The following is a 13,645-nucleotide window of genomic DNA, read 5'->3' on the forward strand; positions in this document are numbered from 1 at the left end:
CTCCCCTGACAGATGAAGAGAAACAGAGAGAGAGAGAGAGAGAGAGAGAGAGAGAGAGAGAGAGAGAGAGAGAGAGAGAGACAGAGGGAGGGAGGGAGGGAGGGAGGGAAGGAAGGAGAGAGAGAGAGAGAGAGAGAGAGAAAATGATCGTGTCACCTTTTAAAGCATGAAGCATTTATAACATAATGAAACTGACTAAAGCCCCAATATCCATTACTCTGCCCTAATGAAAGACACCGTCCTTTAATATACTGTTACAGAAAACATGACACAGCCTCTTCACTCTGAAGGGAGATTTTATTCAATTCTGAATTGTCTTCTACATGTCACCACATACTCATAGGTTTCTATCACATCCTTTCAACTCTCTTTACCATCCAGCCCTACTACTCTCACCTACATTTTCTTTATTTTAAACAGAAAACCTGGGAAATTATGGATCCAGTGGAAGATTCCTGATTGCCATCAATTTTTGCCCTCCTGGAATGGCCATAGCCAGACACTTCTGTCCTCAAGTTCCAACTTCCAAGTCAGGATAAAATTAATAGGAAGCACAGAAAGGTAGGAATCAGGGGAGGTATCTGTACTTTGTTATTATCCAGACTGGTCGTATTCTGACTCAGGCGCACTAGGTGAACCTGAACTAACTAGGTTTGGTATGTGAACAAACTAGGTTTGTTCATATACCAGGGCTTTTCCCCACACCAAGTGACATCCTCCTCTCCCCTACTCTTTTTGAGGATTTAGATTTATGCATGTGTGAATGATTATATAAGGTTATTTAACTATACACAACCATAGCTATGTAATATATCTACTACTGATACATCTCTCTTTTTCCAGGTATATGTATAACCAGATATTTATTTATCTAAAATAGGTAAAGCACTCTACCAGGCTTTGTGGAACATAAAGACAAGGGACACAGGACAAATATGTTTTAAAAAACTAAACTACGAGGGGTGGCTGGTTAGCTCAGTTGGTTGGAGCGGGGTGCTAGTAGCACCAAGGTTGCCTGTTCGATCCCCACATGGGCCACTGTGAGCTGTGTCCTCTTTAAATAAATAAACAAATTGACTGACTAAACTATAAACATAATCTACCTAATAATTCTTAGTTATCCTTTAAAACTCAACTCCTCTGTGAACCTTTCCTTGCCTTGTTTAAGGGAATTGGACACTCCCCCAGAACTCTGTACTTGTCTCCTATATATATAGTACCTACAGTATCTGTCCTAATGTTTTGTAACTATTTGTTTATATAGCTCTCTCCCCCTATCAGACTAGGAACTCCTTAAAGGAGCAGAGACCAGGTTCAGAGAGAGACCGTAAGTCAATGGACTAGGCATGTTTTATACATATATATATATATATATATATATATATATATATATATATATATATATATTCCATGTCTGCAAGTAACTCTCAAATGGCTTATCAAAAAAATCATGTGCATACGAACGTGCTTAAAGATGCAAATATGACAAAATGTTAACAACTAGTGAATGTAAAGAATATATGCAAATACGTTCATTTTACTATTCCTACAACTTTTCTGTAAATGTAAAATTTTCAAACAAAAACTCAGAATAAAATATAACCATTTTGTCCCATTTCATTTTTTGTGTTATCTATTACAGGGCCTGGCACATGACAATTACACGAAATCCGCTAAATGAAAAACTGAACATGCTGAATGGCTCAGGCCACAAGTGATCTAGAAGTCCCAAGAAAGTAGTCCTGAGAAATATGTGATCGCTGAGTGGCCTGTGAGGACAGGAGCCAAGAAAAAATGGGATGGGTTCAGATTGGGAGGGAACATACATCACAAGTGGTAGCAGCAGCTTATACAAAGATTTGGAGGTGGGATGTCCATAGCTCCCATGGATGAAAAATTTAAAGAGACTGAATATGAATTTGTGAGACCCAGGTTGTATTCATGGCACTGCCAAATTCCAACTTCAATCCCTTCACTTGTAAATTGGGGGAAATAATACCTAATTTACAGGGTGTTATAAGTAAAATACTAGTAATAATGGGGCCATATGTGGTGCAATAAAAAGTACTTACACGAATGCCAGTTATTTTTATTAAGAAATTGTTAGAGGAGTAATCTGCCTGGCACAGGGGGTATAATGTATGGTACCAGCATGACATAATATTGAGAAAGCAGCCTAGGACCAAACCCTAGAGCCTTGCCTGTCACTCCAAAACATTTAGATTTTATTTGTTGGTAAATAAGAGCCAAACAAAGGCTGTTGAGAGTTGAAATGATATCATTTAAGTGTGGTTTTCACAACAGTGTTAAGTGATCAGGGTTTCAACTAGGGCTGAGACAGAAGGAATAGAAAGGAGAGGCTGGATTAAAAAAAAAACTATAATGGGGCAGCAGCCGGTTTGCTCAGTGGTTAGAATGCAGTGCTTATAACACGAAGGTCACCACTTTGATTACTACATGGGCCAGTGAGCTGCGCCCTCCACTAGATTGAAAACAACGACTTGACTTGGAACTAATGAGTCCTAGAAAAACACACTGTTCCCCAATAAAAATTTTAAAAAAGAAAAAAAGAAAGTAGGTACCTATATCCTCTTGAAGTTGCGAAGGCGTTATTTTGATTTAATGTATCCATTCTAATAAAAAATGCCATTAAAAAAAGAAAAACTATAATAATCAACAGACTTTGGTCTACATATATCAAAAGGCAAAAGGGATAGTCAAAAATCACCCTAAAGGCCGTACTTTTCAAACACTATTCTATAGAACACTAACTAGTCTAGGAAAACCTGAAAAGGCTGTAAAATTCACCCCCATCTTAGATTAAAAATGCACATGAGCACATCAAAGGCTCTGAGAAATTATGGAGTAAAGAAACCTGCAGTGTAACAAAGCCCCAAACTGAACTGCCCTAGCGTTTCACGGAACACACTATAGGAAATGCTCTCAGTAGTGTCGCCCAGGTGATTGGTAGGCTGAGGGCCCCAGCAAGAGAAAAAGGGATGTTTGGTGAGTTGCTGTTGTTTGTTTTCAGTAGGGGAGTTCGGGTTTCAGACATACTGAGTTTGAGAAGCCACAGGATATGCAGGTGCAACTGATCAGAAGACAAAGGAAAATCAGGGTTTGACAATGAAGTGAGGTCACAGTTAAAGATGAAGCTTTGGAATGACTGGTTTGGGAAAATTCATACAGTCATGGGAAAAATCTGTTTTAAATTGACAGTAGGTGAGAATTTAATCCACGGAGTCACTGGACTTAATATACGCTCATTTATTGTCCATATATCAGTGGTTATTATTCCTGGACGCACTTTAGAATAATGGGTAGTTTATTTACACTATTGATGCCCCTGGGGCTCCACCTCTAAATTGTTCTAGAGTGGGGATTAGTCAAGGGGCTTCTTTAAAAGTTTCCCAAGTGATTGCATTGGACAGGCGGAGGTTAGAGCTACTCATGTAGATTAGGGACAAATCCAGTTCACAGCCTGTTTTTGCAAATGAAGCCTATTGGAACATAACTTCGCTAGCTCATTCACTAGCTCATTCACGTATTGTCTCTGGCTGCTTTTGCCTCTGGCTGCTTTTGCATAATAATGGAAGAGCTGAGTAGTTGGGCAGAGACCACAGGTGACCCACAATGCTGAAAATATTTACTATTTAGCCCTTTATAAACATGGTTTTCTCATCCCTGGTCTGAATTAACTCTGAGTCAGGTTTGAGAGCAAAATTAATGAGACCTAATAACAAAATCTGTTTTAATTCATCATGAAAGTTCATAGACATTTTAGAGTTCCCAGAGAAATGTTTACTTTTTGAAGATGTTTTCTATTGCCATAATGTGTTTGAGACAGTCCAAAGTTACTATTGAGATGGTATGAAAAATACTTTGGAGCTATGTGAAAAATTATACAATGGAATATTACAATTTTAGAATGAACAATTCAATGTTTCCCTAATTATTTCCCCTTCCTCTGTTAAATTCTTTCTACCTGGGCACATAAGGAAAACTGTCAACTTCGCAGAATGATTGGTCAACAAGGAGACATCAGATTTCCTCTAATAATATTGAAAAAAATTGGCCAAACTGTACCAAGTATGGAATCTTGGGTATTATTCCACTGATATTAATTTCTAGCAAAACCAAAAAATGCTGAGATCAAAATAGCAAAACATTAGAGTAGGATATAGGATTTGAGTGGTAGGGTGGGGAATAGTATTACAGGTGACTTTTTAACACTCCTCTACATTTTCCAAATTCATACAATGGTTATGTATTATTTCTATAAGTCATAAAAATATTGAGCTGTCCTTCCTGGGCTAGAGCAAAAACTCCGACATTTTTTCTGCTGGACCTAAGCACGTCTCAATCATGTTTCAAAGGAATAACGAATGCCTGCTAAATGCCTGCTATGACAGAGGACAACATGGTGCAACTTCCCTGATGCCAAGGACTGTGACACACAACATGTTGGGGCCCTTAAAAAACAACCAGATCTCAATATTCTGATTTACACATAAAGACTGGATCTCAGATTGCCCAAGCCTGAAAGACAGCACTTGAGAAAAAGGCTAGTGTAGAGAGAATCTTACATGCTAATAAAAAGGAATTCACACACACCTTACAATTGATAGCAGAGTATCTCAACATTAAGCCCACAACATTGTTTTCTTGGTCATTCTAAAGGATGCAGCAGCCTGTGTTTAAACAGGTCTATAAAGGATGCTTCTTTATAGAGGAGAAGAGCCTTAAAAGTTGGCTTAAAGGCATCTGCTCACTCTGACCTTATTTTGCCGGGGAGAACAGGCTCTAAAACAGTGGCCATAGGTATAAAAATCAAGAAATAAACAGCCTTCACTTGTGTCTCGTTGGGAAGGTCTACTAATTTGTGTCAGTTACCCTCATTCAAATACCACCTATCATTGTCAAAACTGAAGTAAAATGGTACTGTAGCTACCTGTCCCCAAACATTCTTGTCAACGAGAAGAAATATTCTGGAGACTGCAAAATACACTTAGAAAGAGGACTATACATTTTAGGAAAGATCCTAGGACAGGGTTTTCCACAGTAACAGAACAGACTGTTCACTCTTCCGATGAATCAGCAAGTTTCAAGTTCCTGCTCCCAAAAAAGTAAGTACAATCCAGGAAAGATTTTTGGAATGTACTTTCAGGAAGGTGAAGAAACAGGGAGAAAGGCCAAATACAGTTCTCTTAGCTCCTGTGGGTTTGTCTACATGTTTCCTTCAACACCCCGCCCCCCCACACACACACATCATAGCTCCAGATCTGTCTGTATTTTTGAGTACCTGCTCCAGTTCATAGGCCTTTGCCTTATCCTCATCCCGGTCTGCATTCTTCCGGTAGGCCAGGCCCAAACCCCACACAGCCAAGATGCTGTACACATTGTCCCGGACCCAGGCATCTTTCTGATCGTAGCTGGCTGGAAGCAAGCCAGTCACTGGATTCTGCAAGTCCAAGAAAAAGTGGACAGACCGGGTGTTAGTAAAGAAGGCGTCAGGTGGGTTTCAGTCTTTCTTTTACTACCACACTCCTGAGTGTTGTAACAGCCTCTTCTGACAAAGTGCAAGCAAATGGTATGTTGAAGAGGGGGAAAGAGCTGACTGAAGGCTTACAAGTCTGAAATGTGGGCATTATTAAAAGAAAGGCAGTGTTTTAACTTTCCAGTTAGAATGAGCTATCAAGGAAAAACCAGCTAAAGAAGTGGGAAAGATACAATTAATAGTATACATCAAGGTACATCAAATCTTCAAAACAGTCTAGTCTTAAGACGGCTAAACGCACCCCTATCTCTTTTCTTTGGCAGGAGGGGAAGGAGATGACGCCCAAACCTGGGGCGGGTCGTCAATAAACAAGCTTCAACACATCTTTCAACTCTGCGACCTGGAACCCAGTTGTGGCTTCGGGGGCAGGGGTTAAGAGTGCCTAACTCTGGATCGGTTTCTGCCCCAGCACCTATGTTCTTCAGGGTCCTTTCTGGCCTCGCCAGCTAGGGGGCAGGAGAACCTGTTACACACACACACACACACACACATACCTACACATACACATACACACACTCTCTCTCTCTCTCAACCAGGGTCTCCGTCCAAGCTGTTGCACTGCACATCCTCAGTGATTTCAGGCAACACTTCACTTACCTGATGGCACAGGATGGTCTGATGCACCATCCTAGCGTAGCCGTCCAGCCGGACCCCAGAGTTACTCCGGCTTCTCATGGCGCCTCGTTTCCAATTCTGTCAGAGAAACGGCTAGGGTGCCGCAGGGGCGCTCGGCCCTCGCAGGAAAGGGGTTCCCCCGCAGCCGCACCGTCGCAGTGGGAAGTCCGAGGGCCGTGCCCCGGCAGAACCGTTCCGCGGCTGAGGCGTGGGGCCAGCTGTCCCGGCCACGGCGGCCTACAGTAGTCTGGGGCCTTTGGCGCCGCTTCTCCCACCGTCACGCCCGTACGGCCTCCTCGTGTGGCTCCTGCAGCCTCCGCTCAAGACCCGGAGACCGTCGCGGCCCAGAGCGTCCCCTGCGGCCCTGTGGACCCCCGCGGCCGCAGCGCCGCCTCCACCTTGAGGCAGCCGCCAGAGGGGGGCGGGGCGGGCGCCGCGGGTCCTGGCAGCTGCGCGCTGCGCGCAGCCCGCCCCGCCCCCGGCCAAGAATGTGTCGCCGTAGGCAATGTGCTTTCAGGGGTTTATTTTCGAAAATTGGCAAGTGAGGATTTCAGCTTTCCACACTTACTGTGCACACAGGCTGTTTCTTTTCGCTTCTTCTGGGAGACGAGTTTCAGGAACCCGTGGTGACTTCTAAGCTAAGAGGAAAGACGCACATTTGCATTCAAGGCCTAAAGAACTGGACTTTCCGGGTCTTGACTGTATTTTGTACTTTTGAATAAAAGCTCAGATTAAACTCCTCACTCTGATCCAAACCAAACACGAAAGAACTCCCCAAGGTACTTTAGTCCCTTCGAAACTGGCGAATCGGCGGGGCTTTGAGGAAGTGAGTGCCCCAGCGAGGACCTGGGCAGCGGCAGCAGTGCCTCAGGGCGGCCCTGACGGGCGAGTAGCTGAAGGAGGTTACGTAACTACTTTGCACGGCTCCGTGGTGCTCCTGTAGGTCACGAGGCTGAGGCAACGAAGACTGGCTTGCAAACAAAAAGAAAGGGAGGCTAGAAAAGAAGCCTGCAGGTAACGGGTCACTGGCTGCAGGCTAAACGGTCTGCATCCCATCGCCTGTCCCGTGCCCCCCACCCCCACCTCTTGATCCGCTTATCTAAACCCTGCGGATATTTCAAAGCTGCTCTGGGAACTTCGGGATTAAGACAATTAGACGGCCTGGCCTTCCAAGGGCTAACTCTGAGAATTTGTTATTCTAAATCTTCCCTAGCCACCTCACCCAGCCCACAGTGATTTCCAACCGCACCTACACCCCCTCCCAAATTAACACAAATGCCGCCACCTCGGAGGTGACTAGCAGTATTTGGTAATGCTGGTGATTAAGGAGCGAATGCTCAGTGACACACTTACAACTCTCAAGCAAACAGTTTCCATCACTAGCTACGCAAACGCCGTGACTGGCAAGTAACAACCCCCTCAATGCCCAAGTACACAGGGGCAGAAGAAAATCTTTCCAGGAAAAGCTACTTCATTTTCGAGGAAGCAACGCGTTACCCAACTCCCTGACATCTTCCCCTCAGCCTGTAGCTTCAAAAGCCCTTTCTCAATCCTTATCTCCTTCAAGCTACTGCCCTCCCTTTTACTTCACCATCATTTAAAGATGTTTTAAAACTATTAAAGCAATATATAGTCACTAAAGAAAACTTGGAAAGTATAGAAAAGTAAAGCAAACCACTCATAATTTCTTCGCACATACACAACCACCCTGTTACATTTTACTATTTTCTAGTCTTTTTATTCCTTCTGCACAGACCACTCCCCAAAGTTACTTAGAAATATGAATAGATTAGTAGTGCCAAACGCAGGGTGTCACCAAGAAAGGTCAGTAGCTGGCTATCAAGAGGCCTTGCTGCATGGCATTTCCTTGGTGCGTTCAACCTCAGTCCAGACTGGGCCTTCTCATGCAGTCTCAGAATTTGATCTCAGGGTCCCAGAATTGGTCAACAAACTCAGGAGGCTGACTCATGCTGATGACCACATAAGAGACTTATAAATGAAAACCAGGATGCTGGCTGATAATGAGAAACAGAACTGTCACAGTTTATATCAGCCTGACCACCACCCGTTAATAATATATAAGCCACATTCCTTACCAAGTGCTATTTGATTTTATACGAGAACCCTATTAAGTAAATACTATCATTAAGCCCATTTTAGAGATGGAGAAACTAAGGCACATGAGGATTAAATAACTAACAAGTCTGTTTTGTCCATGTTGGCTTCACTGACTCTCCCTTTCCTATACTTCCTTGGCTCACTGACACATTCTTCTTTAGCTACGTCAAAATTATGAACCAAGTTATATTCAAGTCTTGCCAGTCTAGAAGCCATTATGTTTCTTAAAGGTGATTTACCCACTTGATTCATTGTACATTCATTTTATAGTTTAACTCTCAAGTAAACTTTTATTTCCAAGTTCCTGGGAATATTTTATTATTGCTCCCCTAAAATACTTAAAAGTTGTAATTACTAATTTTCAAAAATCCAAAAATATTGAAACTTCACATTTGATAGATATTTTCCATAGTTTTACATTTCACGTTAGTGTCTGCATCGATCTTTCTCTAGTAGATGACCCACAGCTTGCTTAGCTATTCTCTTACTAATTATCCTAGGGGCATACATTCCAAGACACCCAGTGGATTGTGAAACCACAGAGAGTACTGAACTAGTGTTCTGTTTTTTTTCAATACATACATAACTATGATAAAATTTAATTTGTAAATCAGACATAGTAAGAGATTAACAAGAATTACTAATGAAATAGAATGAATACAACAATACTGTAATTAATGAAAGTTATGTGAATGGCTTTGGAGCCATTATTAAAGAAAATAAAGGCGATACCATGATAGTCTTTCTGATAACTGAGATGGCTACTAAGTGACTAACGAGTAGGTAACATCAACAGCATGGAGATGCTGAACAAAGGGATGACTCAAGACCTGGGTAGGACAGAGCAGGACTGGCCAAGATTTCATCACACTACTCCGGATGGCACACAATTTAAAATGTGTGAATTGTTTACTTCTGAAATTTTCCATTTAACATTTTCAGACAGTGCTTGATCGCAGGGAACTGAAACCCCATAAAGAGCAACCATGGATAAAGGGGACTGCTGTAATAAATCTTTTATTATTACATTTCTTGAAAAAAAATACCCCATACACTATCTCCTTTCCATTATTTCCCATTCACTCTCTTTACATTTTTTAAAATCATATAAATATATATGAACACGTTCTTCATGAAAAAAAGTTGAAATGTTACCAATAAGGTTAAAGTTACCTGTGTCTATCACCCACAATCACAATCTCTTTTATGTCCCTTCCCAAATGTAACCACTGTTATAGGATTAGTTTGCATCCTTCCAGATGTTTTTCCTATGGTTTTACATATATGGTTTGTATGTAGAAATGCATACAAAATATGGTTTTCTGTGTATTCTTTTAATATGTATTGTTGTGCAGATTGCCTTATTCATCCAAGATTATATCATAGACATCTAGTCATGTCACTACATAGAGATCTGCCTCATATGCCATGGTTTATGTAGGCATTCCTCTGTTCATGAGCATTTAGTTTCTTTCCAGGTTAGAACCCTTGACAACAGTACTTCAGTGAACATACATACATTTCTTGTAAATGCATGCAGGTGTTTTGGAAATAGGCATTTAAAATTTTGACATAACCATTTAAATGATAAAGCCATTTAAATTAACTGCACCGACCAGTAGACCAGGGCTCCTCAAACCCGCTCTATCCACAGTTTTCCCATCGCAATTGATGGCAACTTTATTCTTTGTTATTCAAGCCAAAATCCTTGGAGTATTTCTTAACACCTCTCTCTCCCCCACCTATGTCCAAACTCTAAGAAATCCTATTGGTTCTACCTTCAAAACATATCCAGAAGTCTACCATTTTTTTACCACCTCAACTCATATCACCTTGGTTTGAACCAACATCATCTCTCCCTTGGATTACTGCAAAAACCTTTTAACTGGTTTTCTTGCATTCATTCTTGCTCTTTTCCCCATGCCCATTTTCAACACAGCAGCCAGAGTATAAAACATTAAACCATATCATAATAAAACATTAAATAACATCATTTCTCTTTTCAAAATCCTGCAATGATGCCCCCATCCCATGTCGTTCAGAGTAAAACTCAAAGTTATTATAATCTTCCACAAGATACCACCTCATTGGCTTGCCTTTCGTCTTAGCTCTCCAGCCTCGCTCCTGTTCTATCCCTCATTCACTGGGCTCCAGCAGTAGTGCCTTGCTGTTCTTCCAATGTGCCCACCATGCTTCCACTTTAGAGCCTTTCTCCAATTCTTCCCTCTACCTGGAACACTATTTCCCCAGATATTCACCTGGCTAACTTCCTCAGCTACTTCAGGTCTTTATCCAACTCATACCTTGTCAATGAGGTCAAGCATGATAACACTATTTGGTAGTACCACCTGACTACCTATTTTACTTATTTAAGTTTAATGTTTATCGTATGTCTCTCCTTGATAAAATAAAAGCCCCAGCTGGGGCAGGGATGTTGGTGTGTTACTGTCATGCAGGATCTCAGCTCCCGCTCCCCACATAAGAACGCAGGACATGGTGAGGCCAAAAGGAACACCCACGGAGCCATAGATAGAGGAGTCATACCACTATATTCTTGCTGGCGGCTGGGTTGGAGACACAGGAAGCAGGAGCCACATGATCCGCAACCTGCCGTCCACTTCTCTCTGCCAACCAACCTCACTTGCTAGCTGCAATCTGCCGTGCTAACTGCAATCCGCTCTTGCTAACTCAGCCACCATCTTCTGTGCTAGCCCCCATTTTTCTGCTAGTGTAGCCACGGCAGTTATACTAGTGGTCAATGACTCACTGATTACAGCTGACAGCCAACTAGCCACAGCTGATGGCCATCCAATCACAGTTGATGGCCATTTGCTACCTGAGCTAGCACCTTTCCACGTGAGGCCGAGAGCCTGGAAACTGCACTCCTGGCTCTGTCCCCACAGCAACTTTACTCAAAAGATGTAACAGTTTGCTGTAAAAGTAGTTAATCTATAAAATTACTCACAAGATCATTTTCTAAACAGCAAGTGCCTTTAGTGCAGACGGAAGGAGGTAAACCCATCCTCTTTTTAGCTCAGGATTGGTACTTAGCAGAGGCATGAATATTAGTACGTGTGTAGGTAAATTTATACTCCTGATTTCATTTTCAAAATATTAGCCGTACAGGCCACCCCCACCCCAGCATTCAAGTTTGTCTTACTAGCATGTTATGAAGAAGGGGAAGGTAAGCGAATGTCGTGCGGGAGACCCTGCTCGCTGCGCCATTTGTCGTGCAGGGCGTCCGGCGGGGTCTCTTCTCCCGCTCCCCATACAAGAACGCAGGACATGGTGAGGCCAAAAAGGAACACCCACGGAGCCATAGGTAGGGGAGTCATACCACTTTATTCTCTCTGGCGGCACTATACTCTCACTGGAGGCTGGATACACACTGTCCGCAAACCGCCATCCACACTTGCCAGCCCAGCCGCCATCTTCTTGCTAGCCCCATTCTTTTTTCTCCTTCTCTTCCTCCTTCCTCTCCGTAGCCACAGCAGTTATATTGTGGCCAATGGCTCACTGGTTACAGCTGACGGCCAACTAGCCACAGCTGATGGCCATGCAATCACAGTTGGCCATTTACTACCTGAGCCAGCACCTGTCTATGTGAGGCCGAGAGCCTGGAAACTACTCTCTGGGGCTCCGCCCCCACACTCCACCCCTACAGGCTCTCGCCTCACAATCTACGCGACAAGCGTCTTCCGCGAGGGGACCTGTGCGAGGAGCCTGGGGGTGAATGCAATATCCTGAACACAGCCAGGCTCTCTGGGCACAGCCAGGGTTTCTCAGGGCACCACCAGTGCTTCTGGGCACAGCCAGACTTCCTGGACTTCTTAGGGTACCACCTGTCTTCCCGGACACAGCCAGGGTTTCTCAGGGCACCACCACTTTCTCTGGGAACAGCCACACTTCCTGGACACAGCCAGGGCTTCTCAGGGCACCACCACTCTCTGTGGGCACAGCCACACTTCCTGGACACAGCCAGGGCTTCTCAGGGCACCGCCACTCTCTGTGGGCACAGCCACACTTCCTGGACACAGCCAGGGCTCTCAGGGCACCGCCACTCTCTCTGGGAACAGCCCGACTTCCTGGGCACAGCCAGGGTACCTTCAGGGCTCTACTCCTCTCTCTGGGAACAGCCCGACTTCCTGGGCACAGCCAGGGTATCTTCAGGGCTCAGCCAGACCTCTCAGCGCACTGCCACTCTCTCTGTGCCTCTCAGGGTACCCTGCTGGAACATCAGCGACTCACAATCAAGGTGCTTACATATTCTCAATGGCGGCCAGTCAAGAGACAAAAGCAAATATCCCCCAGTTCCACTAACAACAGTTCCCAAACAAACAGTCAAGCAGTCCATTAAATTAGGGATGGAAGGCAATTCCCCATAGTCCATAGTCATTCACCAGGGCTGTCCTGGGGGTGAGGGACGACCTTGACCTCACCCTCATCTCCCACGGAGGACTTAGCAAGCGTTACCTCCTGGGACTACAAGTCCTGCATCCGGGCTGCCTGAACAGGAACCTCCCCGGCCCACAGGGCTGCAACGACCTTCGCTTTCTCCGGCCTGTGCTGGTTGGGGAACCGTCCACATCTTTCCACCTCTCCGCGGGGCTCCATCTCTGCAGCAGCTGCATGGCTTTTCCTGTGCTGGTGGGAGAACCGTCCACATCTTTCCACCTCTCCACGGGGCTCCATCTCTCCAGCAGCTGCATGGCTTTTCCTGTGCTGGTGGGAGAACCGTCCACGTCCTCCCACCCCTCCACGGGGGTCCAGCTCTCCGGCAGCTGCTCCTCCTGGTCTTCCTCAGACTGGGTGTTCATACACACAAACTGCTCCACCGTCCTTCGGGGAGCTTTGGCCGGCACCATATCCTGCCGACTACGCCATGTGTCATGCGGGGGACCCTGCTCGCTGCGCCATTTGTCGTGCAGGGCGTCCGGCGGGGTCTCTTCTCCCGCTCCCCATACAAGAACGCAGGACATGGTGAGGCCAAAAAGGAACACCCACGGAGCCATAGGTAGGGGAGTCATACCACTTTATTCTCTCTGGCGGCACTATACTCTCACTGGAGGCTGGATACACACTGTCCGCAAACCGCCATCCACACTTGTCAGCCCAGCCGCCATCTTCTTGCTAGCCCCATTCTTTTTTCTCCTTCTCTTCCTCCTTCCTCTCCGTAGCCACAGCAGTTATATTGTGGCCAATGGCTCACTGGTTACAGCTGACGGCCAACTAGCCACAGCTGATGGCCATGCAATCACAGTTGGCCATTTACTACCTGAGCCAGCACCTGTCTATGTGAGGCCGAGAGCCTGGAAACTACTCTCTGGGGCTCCGCCCCCACAGCGAAGTTTACTT

The 13,645-nt window shown here is 44.6% G+C and overlaps 1 protein-coding gene across 2 annotated transcripts in view; it reads right to left on the reverse strand.

Moving 5' to 3' along the window:
* The window catches only part of PHKA1 (phosphorylase kinase regulatory subunit alpha 1), a 72,246-nt gene extending 65,664 nt beyond the window's left edge, over positions 1–6,582 (reverse strand). Inside the window, exons 1-2 of one of the 2 annotated variants that reach the window (XM_019747970.3) lie at positions 6,155–6,582; positions 5,303–5,461 (exon numbers count right to left, since the gene is read on the reverse strand). In XM_019747970.3, the coding sequence (XP_019603529.1) occupies positions 5,303–5,461; positions 6,155–6,232 (237 nt within the window). In that variant the 5' untranslated portion in view covers positions 6,233–6,582. The remainder of the gene's footprint in view (positions 1–5,302; positions 5,462–6,154) is intronic. The other variant, XM_019747972.3, reaches the window with a different exon arrangement.
* Between the last annotated feature and the right edge of the window lie 7,063 nt (positions 6,583–13,645).

Source organism: Rhinolophus sinicus, chromosome 18, assembly GCF_057876585.1.
Source record: "Rhinolophus sinicus isolate RSI-liver-muscle chromosome 18, RSI-T2T, whole genome shotgun sequence".
NCBI lineage: Eukaryota > Metazoa > Chordata > Mammalia > Chiroptera > Rhinolophidae > Rhinolophus > Rhinolophus sinicus.